This window comes from Bufo bufo, chromosome 3 (assembly GCF_905171765.1).
Source record: "Bufo bufo chromosome 3, aBufBuf1.1, whole genome shotgun sequence".
Taxonomy (NCBI): Eukaryota; Metazoa; Chordata; class Amphibia; order Anura; family Bufonidae; genus Bufo; species Bufo bufo.
The window spans coordinates 388,771,102-388,791,678 of record NC_053391.1 but is presented as its reverse complement, the minus strand read 5'-3'; the positions used below and the strand labels follow the sequence as shown (position 1 = coordinate 388,791,678).

General features: G+C 42.6%; 1 protein-coding gene across 2 annotated transcripts in view; it reads left to right on the top strand.

Annotated features, from left to right (window-relative positions):
• The window catches only part of VPS53 (VPS53 subunit of GARP complex), a 175,439-nt gene that overhangs the window by 105,953 nt on the left and 48,909 nt on the right, over positions 1-20,577 (top strand). For both annotated transcript variants that reach the window (XM_040424767.1, XM_040424768.1), the window contains 4 exons: positions 3,913-4,155; positions 10,809-10,956; positions 12,126-12,208; positions 13,834-13,912. In XM_040424767.1, coding sequence (XP_040280701.1) covers positions 3,913-4,155; positions 10,809-10,956; positions 12,126-12,208; positions 13,834-13,912 — 553 coding nt within the window. The remainder of the gene's footprint in view (positions 1-3,912; positions 4,156-10,808; positions 10,957-12,125; positions 12,209-13,833; positions 13,913-20,577) is intronic.

Genomic DNA, 20,577 nt, shown 5'->3' with positions numbered 1-20,577 from the left:
TTTCCCTCTAGCGGTGGCTGGAGTCATCAGGAATGTTACCATTTAACACAATAGCTTTGTGAAGGAAAGCTGGGGATTAGAAGCTCTGTATAAAATAACAAAATAATTGCATCATTTAAAAAATCCCAGATTCAGTTGTTTACCATCCTTATACTTCTGAACTGTATGGTCTTAGTATGAATTTTACTTCAACATACATATATATACCTGCAAGCCGAACATGGTCCAAAACCATGCCTAATGGTCTGTGTGGTTTTACTATGGATGTCACCCCACTAAATGCATACATACAGGCAGAACAAGCTCCAATAAAATGGCTAAACATTTTGTAGGAAAGATGGTCCTTGAACTCCCAGCTATCATCTTTAATTTCACAGCAAGTGTTTATTTCCCCTGCAGCACCCCTACAGGTTTCCTAAAGCATTGCACGGTGCCTTTTGAAAGCAATGGGCTGCCTTTGTCCCTCCACCGAGGAACTTTTTGACGCTTTTCTTTGTTTCGGGCAACTGATGGAGATTAGGAATATGGATATTCACTAATAGAGTAATTAAAATAGTTTTTTTTAAAACCAGACAACCCCTTTAAGAGAAAAGTGTTAAAAAAAAAAAAAAAAAGCCTCAACTGGCAATGACCAAGTGAGATGTAGCTGGTCTCCGTGATGATTGTATGTTGCTGCTATCCATAGTTCTCTGCTTTATAGCTATGATAACAGACAGTAACACCTTGCCCTTACTGACTGCGAACCTCAGATATGAAATGTGGAAAACGTGTGTTTTTATTTAAATGCAGATGGGGAGACTGATTTCTTTCCACAAGAATTAAGTTGTTTTTTTAACGTCTGTGGAAAATGAATGCATTAAGTTCATGCTTGCTCAGCAGGGTGGAAAATTACCGGCCCCATTATTTTTAAGCCTTTATTTTTCATAGCAAGAGGGTGCGCTACTTTGATTTCAGAAAAACATAAGTAAGGCATTGTTCAGTTTCGCTCGCTGATTCTTTATTTTTAGCAAAATAACAGTAGCAAATACCAGTTTAGAATTAATAACAGAAAGCCCCATGATGTGTCTGCCTGCCGCTACACAAAAACCACATCAGATGTAGACCTTGACAGTGCTATGACATGTCGCCCTTGTGACATTGCATTTGGGCAGTCGCATACCATTCCCTTCTCACAGCATCTGTTTGTGCACACATATACAATGCACATTACTAATATGCCGCAGTGTGACCGCTATTTACGTTGGATGCCGTTATTCAACGACCGTATAAGGGAGAGTTGACACTTTAGTTATTGTGTCCCAAAACAAGGTACGGGTCAAAAACACCAGCACAGGTGCAGATCTTTCCATTGTACCTTATGTCTGTGTAGGCTTCACTACTGGTTTTGTCTCAGAATAACTGATGTGTGAACTGGTAACGGACGTGTGAACTGGGCCTAAGGCCCCTTTCACACAGGCGAGAATTAAGCGCGGGTGCAATGTGTGAGGTGAACGCATTGCACCCGCACTGAATCCAGACCCATTCACTTCAATGGGGCTGTGCAGATGAGCGGTGATTTTTACGCATCATTTGTGCTTTGCGTGAAATCGCAGCATGTTCTATATTCTGCGTTTTTCACGCAACACAGGCCCCATAGAAATGAATAGGGCTGCGTGAAAATCGCAAGGATCCGCAAGCAAGTGCGGATGCGGTGCGATTTTCACGCATGGTTGCTAGGAGATGATGCGGATGAGCAACCCCGGACCCCATGAAAGTAAATTCACTGTATGATTTTCCCTTATAACATTGTTATAAGGGAAAATAATAGCATTCCTAATACAGAATGCTTACTAAAATGTGCCTTGAAGGGTTAAAAAATTAACTCTCCTCATCCACTTGATCGCGCAGCCGGCATAGTCTTCTTTCTTCTTCTTTCAGGACCTTTGATGACGTAATCGTGCTCACCACGTGGTGAGCGCGGTGACGTCAGTGCAGGTCCTTCTGAATGAAGATAGAAGATACTTTTATTATTTTTTAACCCATAATTGACATTATATTTAGCATTCTGTATTAAAGAATGCTATTATTTTCCCTTATAACCAGGTTATAATGGAAAATAATAAAATCTACAGGACCCCAAACCCGAACTTCAGTGAAGGGGTTCGGGTCTGGGTACCACATTCAGTTTTTTCTCCCGCGAGTGCAAAATGCATTGCACTCGCGTGGAAAAAACTGAACATCGGAACGCAATCACAGACAAAACTGACTGCAATTGTGTGCTTACTCGCGCAGGTTTCCCGCAATGCACCCTGAACGCATCTGGCCCTCACCCGCAACACCCATGTGAAGGGGGCCTAAGGGTTATAAAACTACTTTCACACCGCAGTATTTTTCATCGCAATTTGTAGGGTAAAACCATGAGTGGTTCCAAAATGGTAAAGATGTGCAAATTTTCTCAATATAAATTTCTTCTATGTATCATATGATTCACTCCTGGTTTGGGCCTACAAGTACGGATGCAAAATGCTAACCAAAATACTTCCAAAAATTGATGGTGCCTGGAAACCCCTTTTAGATATATATGGGGTCATTTATCAAACTGGTGTAAAGTAGGTCAGGCTTAGCTGCCCAAAGCAACCAGATTCTCCCTTTCATTTTCCAAAGGAGCTGTCAAAAATGAAAGGTGGAATCTGATTGGCTGCTATGGGCAACTACACCAGTTCTACTTTACACCAGTTTGATAAATGACCCCAATTATCTTGAGTGTGAAATTCTACACAGATCTTCATGGTGTTGATTCAGCAAGGTGCTAGAAACCTTACTTCCAAGTGACATGACTTTATAACTAATGGGTGGGGGAGGCAGGTGCTACATCTGGGATGGAGAAGAGCATCGCTGCTACAACTACTTAGAGGAGGCGAGGAAGCTCTGGGAGACTTCTGGGAGAAAAGAGGCGGGTACCACTGCTTTCCCTGGATCAAAATAAGTGACCCAACGTTTTGTCCAGGGTCTCTGTCATCCGATAGGACGGCATAAAACTGGTGACAGGATATGCCATGAAAGCACTCGGCTAGTTTTGGAACTCTTTTAGAAATTAATGGAGGGCAACCTCGCATGTGCAGCTGCTCTCTGCTCACTTCGGGGTCCCGTTCTGAACATAGGTGGGACCCTCACCTATCAGACATTGGTGGTATGTCCTAGCGATATGCCACCAATGTCTCAGATGAGACAATGCCTTTAATCCTAAAAAGTAATCGAAAGGCTAATTTTAAAGGCACATTTTCTTATCTGAAATACAAGGGACCGTGTCATGCTGTATTACCTTTCTTTTTCATTATAAGTGATATATGTAAAACAGATGTCCACAGTAGTTTTACAGGAAAACGCCTCTCGTCATTCATTTAGAAGCCAGTAAAATGAATGTGATTTCCTTTGCTACTGGCACATTTTAGTAGAAATGTTTCAGCGAGGTACGTGTGATACGAATGTGGTTTGGATTCAGATGGTGCTTTTTTTTTTTTTTTTTGAAAATACAAAAATGTGTAAAATAGCTGCTATCTAGAACTGTTGCTGCTCTGGATAACGGATTTTCAGAACTTTTAAATGCTTCTTAAATATACTACCACCTTCCTGATCAGTAAAATGCGTTTTGGTAGTTCCGAATATTTGAATGATTAGGGAGTAGGGATGAGCGAACTTCTGTTTTCAGTTCGGCGTACAAGGTTCGGGTTATCTAAGACTTCCGTTATCGATTCCACTACCATGGACCATAAGTTATGGAATCCCTAACGGAATTCTTAGATAACTCGAACCTTGTATGCCAAACTTGGTAACAGAAGTTCACTCATCCCTATTAGGGAGCGGAGTAGCGTTAGCTGGTTGTGCTTCATTTAATGGCAGCTATCCTAACTGTATGATGGTTTGTGCCCGTAGGAACCTAGGTGAATTAATTGATCGATTTGTCGGAGATTTTAAGGCTCAGGGTCCACCAAAATCGACTTCTGAAGATGCAGGGGCTGTTCTCCCGAGCTGTGCTGACCTGTTTGTCTACTATAAAAAGTGCATGGTGCAGTGCTCCCAGCTAAGCACTGGGGAGCCAATGATTGCTCTCACCACTATATTCCAGAAGTACCTGCGAGAATACGCATGGAAGATCCTGTCGGGTAACCTGCCCAAGTAAGTTCATGCCAAATATATTTTAGATTTAATAAACCAGAATATTGAAGTTAATATACTTCCCTGTGTGAATTCTGCTGGAGTAAGTTATGTTCTTGATCCGGTTCTGTATTAGAGTAATACGTGCTTGCTGTAAACCTCAGTCTGTGTTGAATTAACAGTAAAGCATTCCAGTTTAACAAGCATTAAAAGTGTAAAAACGCCGTACATGTGCAGAACGCTTTCATCTGTGGTATGCAAATCTAGTCCTTTGTTTGCTGGCCTTAAAGGCCTCTAATCAAGACAACCCCTTTTTTCAGTTGAACCTCTTGTAGCTGCAGGGGTAATATCATATTACATGCTTGACATTAACAAGAATGGCTGACCGTGCAATACATGGCAGGGCCTGCGACGCGGTGGTACCTGCCCATGACATGCATGTGCCCTAAAGGGCAAGTATTTGTGAGGCATCCCTTTTTTTAAGTAAGTACTATTGCTATCTAGCGACAGTAAGCAAATTCAGACATTTATCCTCCCCCAAATTTTTTTTTGCATGTTAACATGTGGGTTCCTCCCCGACATACATAGCCTCCGATAATGACCAATGGTAGTTTTTGTTCTCCCCAACTTATATAGAAATGTTCATTACAGACAGGTAACTTATTCCAGTTTTGCATTCATCCTAAAGATAGGTCATTTAACTGACGGAATCCCTGCCGATCAGCTGTTTGAGGAGGGGGACGCCGCAGCCCCTTCCTATTCCAATGTCGTTGCGTTCATCTGTCACATGGCCTGATGATGGGTAATGAATATCTTACTCCCAGAGAACCCCTTTAAGGATGATTAGAGTCGGAGGGTATTTATGCACTGTAATTCTACATTCCAAATAACTTTAGTCTAATCAGAGGTTCTCCAGAAAACCGCAGCAACAATAGCTCTCAGGCTTAGCTCTTAGGCCTTATCCGTTTTTGAGGTCCGCAAAACACGGCTGTGTACATCCCTCATTTCCCTTTACAAATGCCTATTTTTGTCCTCAAAAAGAACAAGCATAGGACGTTATTTTTTTTTTTTTGCGGGGTGGCAGAACGGACATGAATGCAAATCAAATGCAAACCGAAAATATGGTCAAGTGCATGGATCCTAACTATAGGAACGGCAGATTAATTTCATGAAATGTTTTAGTTGCTACACTAAACTTTTTGAGTGGTCCCCATAAGTGGAACCAATTTTGGAGGGCTCCACTATGATGATAAGTTTGGTAGTCACTGGCCTAGCCGGTCGTTGACGGTAAAACCTGACAGATACTCTGGTGGAAAATAACCCATACTATTCTTATTCTTGCCTTACACGTAAGTTGTAGTGACAGCAGTGGTGAGTGTTTAATATGTTTGTTTCTTTTTGTCTGTTTTGTCGACAGCTTAGCATTTCACAAGTCTGGGTTGTCAGACACGCTGACAGCATGCTCCTTTTAGGTGTTACAAGCTGCAGACACAAAGTAGTAGTTTAGCAGCGGTGTCTAAGTCGTGTGTCACCTTATAAATGTCTCACCGCTCAGCTGGCTTGTAAATTCCCCACATATAACGGTGCGGTAAGGAAGTCGTCTGTTCTCCTGCACACATGTGATGTCTGTTGCTAAATGTAGTAGTAGTCGTGCAGTCCAATAAATCGTTGCTCTGGTAAGACGAGGGAGGGTGGGGACTGTTGGGCTAGTTGGAAAGGTGCAGGCTTCTTTTTAACTTTCAGCAAGAGACCAGTGGATTCCTTTCCACTGCGAAACTCCAAAAACGTATTTTCTTTCTCCGGGACTGAAAAAGGCATACCTGGACTATGGTCTCCTCCGCCGTCTTAATAACATCTGCCGCTTCTGAAAAAAATATACCCTGGACATGAGACGAAGGAAGAGGCTACTCTGTCATCTGTAAAAATAAGACCATGGGCTGTGTAGAACTAAAGAGGGAGGAAATGACAGACTGTCGAAATCTACCTGTTAGGGCTCGTGCACATGAACGTATTTTCTTTCCATTCCGTTTTTGCGGACTGTATGCGGAACCATTCATTTCAATGGGTCCGCAAAAAAAAATTTATAAACAGAAGTTACTCCGTGTGCATTCTATTTTCGTATGTCCGTTCCGCAAAGGGATTGAACATGTCCTATTATTGTCCGCATCACGGACAAGGATAGTGCTGTTCTATCAGGGGCCAGCTGTTCTGTTCCGCAAAATACAGAATGCACACGGACGTCATCCATATTTTTTGCAGACCGCAAAATACATACGGTCGTGTGCATGAGCCCTTAGGCCCTTACCGAATGAATTATCAGCAGCATCAGGACACATTGGCAGAAGTTTTATATGCTGGTTTTAGTCTGTGGTCCGCTGACGTCAGATGTACCACATATTCAGGGGGCGCATGCATCTTAATAATTGTTGCGCATCCCTAGCCATCCATGCGCCAGCTCTGAAATCTACGTCACCTAGAAGCTGGCATAGATTTCAGATATAATTTACGCTACTTTTCTGGCGTAAATTATAATAAATGTGTATGGCTGCCTAGGTCCCACCCCCTCTTGCATACACCCAGCCCACTTTACAAAAATGCCGAGCACAGCCCAAAACGTGGCTTACACAAAAATTTGCAGCTTTTTGCCCCCATTTTTCCAAAACAGAGGCTTAATAAATCTCCCTCGTTAACCCTTTCCTGATGCAGCGATTTTCAGTTTTTTAGTTTTTCGCTCCCTGCCTTCTCAGAGCCATACATTAAAAAGTTATTTTTCTTGCTTTTTAATACTGGAAAAAAAAAAACTTTTGAAAAAGTTATTTTTTTTCCTTTCATCTCCATATTCCAACAGCCATACTTTTATATAGAAAAGTGTATGGAGATGTGTGGGGGCTAATTTTTTGCAAAACAATCTGTAGTTTTTGTTAATAACATTTTGGGGTGTTTATGACTTATTGATCACTTTTTATTCTATTTTAAGTGATGAAAAAATAGCAAATTGGCCTTTTATTTTTTTTCTGTTATGCAAATCACCATATGGGATAAGTTTATTTATATTTTAATATGCGTTCGTGCCCATGTTTTTTTTTATTGTTTATTTTTATTTTGACTTTGAAAGGGGGTGATTTGAATTTGTTTTATTTTTTTTACTTTTTTTTACTTTTTTTTAGGTCCCCAAGTGGACCACAACATGCAATCATCAAATTCCTATTTGTTTAGAGTAATGGAATTTTCTCTATTATCCTATACAGAAATCGATTTATTAGAATTCAGTGCTGCAACATGCTGGCCTGAATTTTAATATACAAGTAAGGAGCTTGGAAGCCTAGTACAGGCTCAGGCTCATTATTTACATGGAACAGTTTCCCCGATCTTTGCCTGGGGGAGGTATTCCTACCTGCAAACTTACGGTTTTCCGGCCTCTCAGATGCTGTGGTCACACTTGACCACGGCATCTGAGGGGTTAAAGTCCAGAATCGGCATACCGCTAATCACAGACATTAGCCATGAGTGTCTGCTGTATGAAACAGCAGGTGTCCGGTAGCTATGATGCTTGCTCTGATCCAGAGCGGACACAGTCTTTAAAGACTCGACATCCGCTGTACATGTACGGCGGATGTCGGGAAGGGGTTAACTTCGGCATTCCCTGCTCCACACGCGGCTGCACTGACGGGAAGTGGCGAACGCGCCACCTCCGTCATTTAACCCCTGATCGCGGCACCTGAATGAAGGCAGAGGGATGCGGTTTCCGATCAGAGCTCCCACAGTGAAATTGCGGGGCTCCGATCAGTTGCCATGGCAGCCTGGACGCTTCTGAAGCGATCCAGGCCTGCCATTGCGTTCTCCATGCTGAGCTCTGCACTAGGCACAGCTCACAATGGAGTGAGTAAAAATCCTATTCACCGTAATAGATCTCTATTAGGGTGAATAGGAGAGGGGATTAAAAGATCCCATGTACTAGGCCCCTATGGGGGCTTAAAGTTATATAAAAACAAAAAGTAAAAAAAATAAAAACACCAATATATTAAAAGTTTGAACCACCCCCCTTTCCCAATTTTACATATAAAAATATATAAACAATAAAAAAATAAACATATTGGGCATCACCCCATCCAGAAACGTCTGAACTATTCAAATATTTAAAATAAATTCCCGTGTGGTGAACACTGTAACAGAAAAAAAAAAAATGAAAAACACGCGATTTGCCCTTTTTTTTCATCTTGTCAAAAAATGGAATAACGGTGATTAAAACATCGTACAAATTACAAAAATGGTATCAATAAGAACTACAGTTTGTTACGCAAAAAATACGGTAAGCCCTTATACAGCTCTGTAGACTAAAATATAAAAAGTTATGGCTGTCAGAATATGGCGATGCAAAGAAAATTTAGATTTTTCTAAAGGTTTTTATTTTTTTTAAAGTAGTAAAAATAAAAAACTGTTCAAGTTATCAAGTTATCGCCGCATTCGTATTGAGCCGCAGAATAAGGACATCAGGTCATTTTTAGTGCATAGTGATGTCAAAACCCCAGAAACCTTGGTGGAGTTCAGTTCAGTTTTGTTTTTTTATAATTTTGCCACACACAGAATTTTTTTTTTTACCGTTTTCTAATGCAAGACATGGTAAATTAAATGGTGGCATTAAAAATGCATCTTGTCCCACCAAAAATAAGCACTCCTATAGCTGCGAATGGAAAAATAAAAAAATTATGGCTATTGGAACATGGGGAGGAAAAATCTAAAATGAAAAGAGGTCCGGTCTTTAAGGGGTCCGGTCTTTAAGCCACTAAGCCGTTCAATAAAATGTGTCTGTATATTGCCACCTGCTCTTTGTTCTTTTCCTTATTTCTCTATCCATCTCACTCCATATGTTCTGGTAGAAGCTGTGGCAGTTACAGGAAGAGAGCTGCAGAAGAAAGGCCAAGCCCCTTAAGAAAGGACACACCCAGCCTGGAATAAATCAGAACAATGATCTACATGCTGGTCCACTGCCGAACCGCATTGTGTATGGGTAGCCTAACAGTTTGTAGTATATCTCAGGGCTCATGCACACGAACGTGGGCCAGCCTTGCCCGTGCTGTGGACCGCAAATTGCAGTGCGCTACTTTTTTTGCAGTGCGGAGGCACGGACAGAAAACTTTACAGCAGATGTTCCCTAACCCCTTCCCAACATTTGACGTAATAGTACGTCATGGCGGCAAGTGACTTGCCGCATTTTGATGTACTATTACATCATGGTGATCGTGCGGGCACTGGAGCGCCCAATCACTGCAGGGGCCCGGCAGTCCCTGATAGCCGGGCCCCTGCTGTATCTGCTGGCATCGCTGTAAAAGGTCACTGTTAAGGGAGTGGGGTACTGAGGAGGTCACTGTTAAGGAGGCGGGTCACTGTCAAGAGAGTGGGGTGCTGTGAAACTCACTGTTAAAGGGGCGGGCTGCTATTAAGGTCAAAGTTAAGGGGATGGGCTGCTGTGGAGGTCCCATTTTAAAGTGGCGGGGCACTGTGGGGGGGGGGCAGTGTTAAGGGGTGGGGGACTGTGGAGTTCACTGTTATGGGGGATACTGTCGATATCTTTTAACAACACAGATAAACATTAAATGAAATAGATAAAATATACCCGTGTGAAGGCGGGTCCTTCTGCTAGTATATACACACATATATATATATATATATATATACACACACTGTATGTGGCCCTCTTCTTCTTATTTATTTTTCCCATTTGGCACAATGCTGCTGGACCATAGGGACCAGCAACCTCCGGCACTCCAGCTGTTCAGAAACTACCACTCCCAGAATGCTCCATTCACTTCTATGGGAGTTAGAAGAGCAGCCGAGCATATTTGCATGCTGGGAGTTATAGTTTCACAGCAGCTAGAGTGCCGAAGGTTGCTGAACCCTGCTCTAGTTTGTAGGATTATATATCTCATGCGTTTTCTGAGAGCATCAAGCAAGGGAATGTTTTGAAAGTATACTTCCCGAAAATGTTTTCTGGTTTTCTATACAGTAGTATCTTTTAACATGTATGTGTCTATGGAATGGGCCAGAAAGTGTGTTAAAAATGCTGAACCACAGATGTATCTGGAAAAGAACTAATGTCACATGTACAAGGGATAGGGTTAGGGATATGTCTGATGGCAGATCACTGAGCATCACCCTCTTTTGTTTTGGGAATTAATTATTTGGAGCTCCGCCTCCTTCGGCCGTATCTTTCATTTTAGGGGATAACTTGAAAAGAATTTGGAACCCCCCCCCCCCCCTAAATTCCTATTACGGCTGGATAGCTCAAAAGGCACAAATTCCGAATATGTAATTTGTATCTTTCTACTGGCATTCCCCTACAGTAAGCCCACCAGGGTGGGTTCATGCCCTGAAGCATGTAGGAGTCCCCCAATATATCGTGGAGTTTAGAAGTCCTCTCATTATACATTAATATACAGCACATGGACCCTTTATTTGGGTTTCAATCCAAGCAGCATGGTTCTTAGACCTTGTGTACTGAAGTGGACTCAAATTCAGTGGTAGTTCTATCTTCTAAGGCTATTTAACCCTTTGTTTAGTGTAGGACCTTTGAAAACTAAAATAAAATGTGACTGTGGTTTTTCTTAACATTATGAATATTTATTAGATCTCTTGCTGGAAGTTCAGTATAATTTATTGGCCCCTTTTCTCACTAGAACCAGCAGCATGAGTACTGGACTCACGATCAGTAGTCTTCTCAAGGAAAAAGAAGGCTCTGAAGTCTCCAAGTTCACCACAGAAGAACTTTGCTTAATCTGCAGTATTCTGAGTACAGCGGAGTACTGTCTGGCTACCACACAACAGGTGCTCATATTGAATACAGTATCTTTTGTATGTGATACTTTGGTTTTACACATATTATGTTTGGGACTAAGGATGAGCGAACCTGTGAAAGTTCAGGTTCAAATTGGCCCCAAACCCCTTTGAAGTCAATGGGGACCTGAACTTCACTTTATTATTTTCTGTTATAACATGGTTATATTGAAAAATAATAGCATTTTTAAGACGGAATGCAAAAGAATATGGCCATTTAGGGGTTAAAAAAAGTATAAAAAAAACTTGCCTCATCCACTTGATGGCGATGCAGCAGTCTCTTCGATCTTCATTCAGCAGGACCTGCGAGGTGCGCAATGAGTTGTTTTGGGGGGGTTTTTACCTGTAAGTGGCCATATTCTTTTGCATTCTGTCTTAAGAATGCTTTTATTTTCCGATATAACCATATTAAACGGAAAATAATAAAAATTACCCAAACCGGGACTTCATTTGTAAAGTTCAGTATGAACCTTGTTGGCCAAGACTTTTGTGCCTTTCACAGGTCCTGTCTATAAAATGGTTGCTGATGGAGGGTCATGTGACCAGGCAAATCACTTTCTCCCCCGCTCAAATACACTGCACCCACCATTTGCTCTGGCGATGTTGTGGTGTGTGAAATGCTGGCCCTCCTATGACCCTCTTGTGTAAAATAATAAAGATAAATGTCATAAAAATAATAAAATGTAATTTAATAAAATAAAATAATGAAGTAAAAAGACATACCTCATATACAAACGAATTTTTTAACTAAGGGGTTATCCAATTTCTGAAACAGCCCCCCCATGTGCCGGGCCCCTCAGCCGCTGCTGCTTCTCCCTGTACACGAATTAAAACATCCGGTGTCGGGGGGGGGGGGGAGAACGAGTAGCCAATGGCAGACGGGGACGAGCCTCCCTAGCATCGCGAGTGATGCTAGGGAGGCACCCCCCCGTCCCCGCCTGCTATTGGCTGCTCCCCCCCTTCCCCCCGACACCAGGTGTTTTCATCCGTGTACAGGGAGAAGCAGCAGCGGCTGAGGGGCCCGGCACATGGGGGGGCTGTTTCAGAAATTGGATAACCCCTTTAAAGTGGACGAAACAACATGTTTATGACGTTTGTTTGTTTTTTATAACTATAATTGCTATTATAATGTTGACTTCTTGTGTATTTTTCTTTTATAGCTTGAAGAGAAGCTGAAAGAAAAAGTAGATGTGACACTCACAGAAAGGATAAATCTAACCGGAGAGATGGATACTTTCAGCACGTAAGCTTGACTTTATTTTCTTGGGATATTGTCCACCACTGAACATACGGTTACATGTAAGTGCTTCTGTTATGCCCTTCACATTGGTTGCCTAACCTCAGTACACCAGATTTGCATCTTACAATCTACTTGGTTACCTGCTCTAACAATATACGTTTCCATAGAATGTTTTGATGGTTAAAGGGTCACTGAGCTTTGGTAAAACCGTTCATATATCATAAAGACATATTAAAAGTTTTGATCGGTGGAGTTGTTAATGCTGAGACCCACACTCATCCTTAGAATATTGTGCAGAAGACTGAATCGAGACAGGCCCATAGACTTCTATTCTAGCCCGTCTCCTGCTCTGAGGAGAGACAGAGCATATGTATGTGCTTGTCTCTCCACGGTCTAGTGATCAGTTGGGGTCTCAGGGCTCAGTTTTCAAAACTTTTGATATGTCTTTATGACACATTTAAAGTTACACCAAAACTAAGTGGAGTCTGATGAAGTGATGGTATATCGCTAGTATCTGCCATTACTTCATGATCAGCGAGGGGCCAACCTCAGGCACCGACACTGATCCTGAGAAAGAAGGTGATTCAGTTCCATAGCCCGTTCATGGTTTTTCACAGTTTTTTACTTGAATTGAGCTGTGCTGCAGTTTTCTTGCACAGGACGTAGTCAGCTGCTGCTGTGTAGGGAAGGACTGCGGAGACTCCGCAGGACAGAAACCCCTTCATTCAGTGGGGGCCCCAGAGGTCAGAATCTCTTCTGATTTTTATACAGTTATGACATATCCTAGTGATATGCCTTCATTTTATGAGATTAGAGTACCCCTTTAACATAAATGATGTGATTATATAGGTTGTTTCCTTTAAGAAATTGCTCTGCTTATTGCTATTGTTGTGGATATTGTTCTGCTGTGACTTGAGGTATGCATATTCCAATGCAGAAGATCACCTTCAAAGGGGTTGTCTGGTTTCATGATATTGATGATCTATCCTCAGGATAGGTTATCAGTATCAGATGGTGGGGTCCAAGTCCCTTGTCCACATCGATCAGCAGCAGGGAATGAAGTACATTATAGCGGTGATGCAGTGTAGACCCCTCGTCCTCTCCTATTCAAGCCAACGAAATGAAGATCTGCACCCCGCTACAAAGTAGATGTTGTGCAGGTTTATCACTGAAGAGGACACAGTTCTTGCAGTAGGGGACAGGAGTCAGACCCCTGCCAATGTGATATTGATTATCATATAGGTAATCGATGTCATGAAACCGGGCAACCCCGTTAAGATGTATTAAGCACATAATTGATGAGCAACTTGCAGATATCCTAAAGCATTTGGTGCTTTTTTTTCACAGTATCTAGTTAAAAAACACACTGTTTTAGTTTCTATTAAAAAAAATAACATGTACTTGTAAGTCTTAGAAAAATATGTTAAAATTACAGATAAAGTGGTTTTAAATCAAATGCTTAATGAAATGTGCCAATCGGCATCATAAATTTACATCCGTGCTTGAATATTGCGGTGTGTGATTTGGAATTCCAAAGTCGGGCCAAGCAGCTCATCTGATTTTGTTTTTTATTGTTTGTTTTTTTTTGATACTTACAGAGAACCTAAACTGTGTTTTTGTGCTTGTAGAGTAATATCGAACAGCATTCAGCTTCTTGTACAAGATCTAGACTCCGCTTGTGATCCAGCGCTGACTGCTATGAGCAAGGTATGCACGTGTGGGATTTTGCTCCTCAGCTTATGCTCACCAAGGAAACGGCTTTAGACATGTGGAGAACCCTGGTGACACTGGGGCCATACAGTTCTGTGAAAAAGTGTTTGCCCCCACACGATTTCTTTTGTTTCTTCTGAGAAGTCATAATTAAATGACAATCCAACTCATTTTAATATAAGATAAAGACAATACGCGTTAACTCAAAATGCACTTTTTAAATGATCCTTTCATTTATTGAAGATAAAGATTTCTTCAAAATCAACATCACCCATGTGAACAAGGCTCCCGAAGCCCAATAATTGGTTGTGCCAACCTTGGCTTGCCTACAATGAATCTTTTACATAGCTGTGGAGGGATTCTGACTCACTCTTCTTTGCAGGATCCTTTTACTTCATCTACATTACAGAGTTTCTGAGCATGAACTGACAGTTTAAGGTCTTGCCGCGGCAGTTCAGTGGAATTCAAATCAGGTTTTTTACTTTGCCACTACAGAACCTTGAATGGGGTTGTCCATGGTTTTAAGATTGATGGCCTATCCTTCAAATTGGTCAGATATTTGTAAGTGTAAAGGCCTCCCCTAAAATAAGCAGCAGAGAGGGAGAAGAGGTTGTAAATGGCTAATAATAGTGTGAAGAGGGGGAAAGCATCCTACTCTTAACGGTTGCCGTATCTTAAAGCTTGTACTCTATCACAGTGTAGGTAGGAAGGAAGAGCACAAGGCAGTCTGAAAAGTTTGGGGTCAATCCCATTAGTGTAAAGGGAGGAGACTCTGCAGGGAGGAAGGGGGTCACACTCCCTCTCAGCATTTGTATCTGTCGGCACAAGGAAAAAGATCTCTTATGAGGTGTAGAAGAGTAGTTAAGTCCAGGAATGAAGCTGAGCTTGTGTATGAGAGCTAGTGATGGCATCATCATCCTGAGCATACAGATTCAGCATGGATTACTGAGAGGGACACACCCACATGAGATAAGTATGAAGATAGGAGCAGGTTGCAAACTGAACATCAGGGAGTCTGAAAATGAAGTATTCAATACTGCAGCATTTATCGGTGTCCATAGCTGTGACATTAAAAATGAGTAGCCTATTGGTTGCTATATTTAATGATATTGAATCTCCATGTATTGAGGGGAAAAGATTGAAATGGCCAATTTATTAAACTCCTCCAAGTTAACAAAGTTTTGTCGTTAAGACAATCATGGAAAAGAAAAGCTGTGCATTTCATGCTCAACTGCATTATATAAAGCGTTAAGATTATTTTCCACTTAAAGAAGCCAATGTTTTTCTCTGCCGTTTGCCAAATAGGTTTCTGTAGTCAGTGTGTGTCCTCCTCATACTTGCATAAGCTTGTAGCTCCTTCACACCGATCACTCAGACTCTGATCTGGTATAGAGATATATAAAAGATAGCACTTTATATGAACCATAAAATAAATATAGAATCTGTCGTCAGCAATACCAGGAAATCATGGTCTAATTGATTGGAAAGTTCCTTGTCACTACATTAATATATCAGAAATATGCGCAGTGTGGTACGATGGCATATACTGATGTCTTTCTCTCATGTAGTCAGCCATCCAGAAGAGTTCCAGATTAACTCATTTGTGAGTAGAGAAGTCTAGTTGGAGCTGGATGCCTGCTTTTTGCTAGCACTGAAAACGACTCAAAAACTTTTAACTTAAAGGGGCAAAATGCAGGCAGCATGTTATAGGGCAGAAGGAGCTGAGAAGATTGATAAATATCGTTTTGCAGGAAAACGTGTAATTTATGCATTTAAACCTCTGCTCTTTCTATGCTTAGCAGTGATGTGGGTGGTCCTGCTCGGTGACTGACAGCTAACTGTGCATACAGAGGAGGCGGTCAATTGCTGAGGAGGACCAGCCGCGCGACTCTTATGCATAAAATGAGCGGAGGTTTAAATGCATAAGTTACAAGATTTGCCTGCAGATTCAACTGCATTTTGTGGTGATAGGTTCCCTTTAAAGGAAATCTGTCACCACATACCTCCATAGTAATCCAAGTGCAGTGTCAGATGGGTGCAGGTCTTCTGATTCAAACACTGGTTCCCCCATCTCGGTCATTGCCTGCTTTCCTGAGAAATCTGTGATTTTGTGATAGATGAGCTACTTGGTGCAATGAATGAGGGTATTTCTTTTTCATAGAAAGCCCTGCTCCTTATTGATGACCCCCTCCCCCTGCCAGCTTTGAGTGATCTGGCCAGACAGGGGAGATGTAATCTAACTTGGCCCTGTCTTCTCGCACATGCATTGGCTCTTTGGGAACTGACACACACACACAGTACAGCCCTGATGCTTGTAAGGGCTGAGCAGTACCAACTTCTGCCCTGGCAAACATCAGGGCTGTACTGTGTGCGCCTATTCCCAAAGCGCCAACACACATGTGAGAAGAGCGGGCCAGGTGAGATTACATCTCCCCTGCCTAGAGCTTGAATCAGGAAACCTGCGCACATATGACACTGCACTTGGATTACTATGAGGTGATGGTTTCCCTTTAAAATGATCCAAAACAATAAAGAAATAGTCACCAGATAAAAGGGTGCAGTGAAAATTACTTCTACAAATTCTTGCAAAGCAGCTACTACAGCAAGCAGGGGCAGACTTGGCATTTCTGGGGCCCTGGTTGCACTGCTAAGTCCCACTCCCATTCTACAGCTAAGCCCTAACCCCATCAGCTGGATAAGCTCCACCCACATCGCTCGCTAAACCCCAATCTCAGCTTAGCAGTACAGCTTGGGCACTTATGCTACTGGAAGGGCCTGCACATGTGGTGTGTCCTCCAGTAGTTTTTTTTTCAGCCAACTGTTTGTGACTAGCAAGAACCCCCCCTCCTCCTCAGCATGGTGGTAAGGTCCGGTCCGTCACCTATATCATTCCATACATTGAACGAGAAGATCACTGTGTATCCTTTTCTGAATCTAATAACCATTATCCCTTTTGCATATAAATAACAGATATGTAACCAACCATAAAATATTTACATTTATACTTTATTACAGAGAGACCCAGTAAGCTCGTGGCAAAGCGAGATTCAAATAAAAGCCAAGTGGCCTGCTGTAGCTGATGGTGAAATAAAATCATGACCGTTGACCACCTATGCTGATTTTGCTTTTCAGGTCAATTACATAGAGCCCTATACGCTTTCATAAGAGACTTGTATATGTTTGTTAGTCATTAGACACATGATTAATATGCATATGCTAGTCACTTATGAAAGCGTGTATGGCTCTATGTAACTGATCTGTATAGCAAAATCAGCATCAGAGTAAATGCCATACTCAAATCCTTTAATTTCTTTGTTGCTTCATACCCTCTCGGCTAACGGCTCTGTGACCTGGCCAACCACCCGGGGTGACAGAGGACATCCTTGTCTTTTTCCTTTGCTATAATATTACTTATGTGTATACACGTGGGTTGATCCTTTTAAAGGATAGATTTCAATTTAAGAATTTTTCTCCCAATCCAAAAGCTTTTAGGACTTCAAATCACCATGCTGCAAATCAAATACGCCTCTAGTAATAGTTTTGCGCCTGTGGTCAGACCCCACTTGTAAGTTCAAAAACTATCTTATTAGATTAGTCTCCGTTGTTTTAGCATAAAACCAGTTTGGTCATTTCTCAGGGGGCATGTCATTTTGGCTGCAGCTCTACCTGTCACAGCTGGGGGCATGTGCTTTCTCAGAAGTCATGTCCTTTCTGCTGTAGCTCTCTCCCTGTCACAGCTCGGGGCATGTCCTTTCTCAGAAGTCATGTCCTTTCTGCTGTAGCTCTCTCCCTGTCACAGCTCAGGTCATGTCCTTTCTCAGAAGTCATGTCCTTTCTGCTGTAGCTCTCTCCCTGTCACAGCTCAGGTCATGTCCTTTCTCAGAAGTCATGTCCTTTCTGCTGTAGCTCTCTCCCTGTCACAGCTCAGGTCATGTCCTTTCTCAGAAGTCATGTCCTTTCTGCTGCAGCTCTACCTGTCACAGCTCGGGGCATGTCCTTTCTCAGAAGTCATGTCCTTTCTGCTGTAGCTCTCTCCCTGTCACAGCTCAGGTCATGTCCTTTCTCAGAAGTCATGTCCTTTCTGCTGTAGCTCTCTCCCTGTCACAGCTCAGGTCATGTCCTTTCTCAGAAGTCATGTCCTTTCTGCTGTAGCTCTCTCCCTGTCACAGCTCAGGTCATGTCCTTTCTCAGAAGTCATGTCCTTTCTGCTGTAGCTCTCTCCCTGTCACAGCTCAGGTCATGTCCTTTCTCAGAAGTCATGTCCTTTCTGCTGCAGCTCTACCTGTCACAGCTCGGGGCATGTCCTTTCTCAGAAGTCATGTCCTTTCTGCTGTAGCTCTCTCCCTGTCACAGCTCAGGTCATGTCCTTTCTCAGAAGTCATGTCCTTTCTGCTGTAGCTCTCTCCCTGTCACAGCTCGGGGCATGTGCTTTCTCAGAAGTCATGTCCTTTCTGCTGCAGCTCTACCTGTCACAGCTCGGGGCATGTGCTTTCTCAGAAGTCATGTCCTTTCTGCTGTAGCTCTCTCCCTGTCACAGCTCAGGTCATGTCCTTTCTCAGAGGTCATGTCCTTTCTGCTGTAGCTCTCTCTCCCTGTCACAGCTCGGGGCATGTCCTTTCTCAGAAGTCATGTCCTTTCTGCTGTAGCTCTCTCTCCCTGTCACAGCTCGGGGCATGTCCTTTCTCAGAAGTCATGTCCTTTCTGCTGTAGCTCTCTCTCGGTCACAGCAGAGGGGGCATGTGCTTTCTGCTACACCTCTGTCCCTGTAACTGTAACAGCCTCTAACAATAGAGACAATTGGTTACAGTTAAATAATGGAACTGAGCATGTGCGACCACCTTCAAGTCAATGCATCTAAACTGCCATACCAAGCACTGCTGCTGTATGATGTACGGTGCTGTGCTTGGAAAGCTACTGGGACACAGCTGATTGGCAGGGATAGGTCATCATTTTCTTTTCCTGTATAAAGCCTCATGCAGACGTCCGTGGAACACGGTCCGTGAGATACCGAACTGGCATTGGAGGAGCGCACGGCGTCACTGGTTGCTATGACGCCATGCACTCATGCAATGCCAGTCTGGTATTTCACGGACCGTGTTCCACGGACGTCTGCATGAGGCTTGACACCTTTAAATTCTTTTTTAAAGAAGTGGAGCTCAGAATGGATTTTGCCTACATCTCTGTGTTGTTTTATATGAAGGTGGAGATAAAACAGATTATTGCAGAAATAATGCTTGCAAAAAATGACAGCCAGACAAAGTCATGTCACCAGTCCCTTTGTAATATGCTTTTTTCTGATATTATTAGTCCCTAGTATCAGTCCAGGCAGGCGGCAGGCAGGCACCTGTGTGCAGACAAATTACAATCAGCAGGTAGTAATTGCAGATGCTGGCTTTTTATTATTATGTATGTTGGATGGAAGCAGTCGAAAACTGCCTGGAATGTGCCCAAGCAAAACACCAGGGGGAAGACGTTTAAGGCCTGATGAGAAAATGTATTCTGACAGGGGCAAAACAGCCACAGCGGAGTTCAGTTTTCCCTTAATGGATTTTCATGCTGCAGCTTCTCTAAGCACTAGGAGAAAGATGATAAACTAAAATCTCACTTCACAGCTATTTTCCAACCACTTTCTGTTGTAGAAAATGGAAAAATGTTTTGGGATTATGAAAATGGGAAAAGAAAGTGACATTAATAGCTGTGTTGTAATCACAGACAATACAAATAATCCCTGTGTGCTGCGGAGACCTGAGATTATTTACTGGCATGGATCTAGTGTGTCATCACATCTTGTTATGACTTTCACATGTATTAAACATAGCTTTTAGGAAAAAGGGTTGATACAGAGCTCCATGCAGTCCCAGTCTCTCACATATACGTCCTACAGAGATCGGTGCCGTGCCTATCTGTCTGCATATGTCCTACCTTTATTCACAGGGAATTAATACAGTGCTCCATGCAGTCCCAGACTCTCACATATACGTCCTACAGAGATCGGTGCCGTGCCTATCTGTCTGCATATGTCCTACCTTTATTCACAGGGAATTAATACAGTGCTCCATGCAGTCCCAGTCTCTCACATATACGTCCTACAGAGATCGGTGCCGTGCCTATCTGTCTGCATATGTCCTACCTTTATTCATAGGGAATTAATACAGAGATCTGTGCAGTCCCAGACTCTCACATATACGTCCTACAGAGATCGGTGCCGTGCCTATCTGTCTGCATATGTCCTACCTTTATTCATAGGGAATTAATACAGAGAGCGGTGCCGTGCCTATCTGTCTGCATATGTCCTACCTTTATTCACAGGGAATTAATACAGAGCTCCATGCAGTCCCAGACTCTCACATATACGTCCTACAGAGATCGCTGCCGTCCCTATCTGTCTGCATATGTCCTACCTTTATTCACATGGAATTAATACAGAGATCGGTGCAGTCCCTATCTGCCTGTATATGTCCTATCTTTATTCACAGGGAATTAATACAGAGATCTGTGCAGTCCCAGACTCTCACATATACGTCCTACAGAGATCGGTGCCGTGCCTATCTGTCTGCATATGTCCTACCTTTATTCACAGGGAATTAATACAGTGCTCCATGCAGTCCCAGACTCTCACATATACGTCCTACAGAGATCGGTGCCGTGCCTATCTGTCTGCA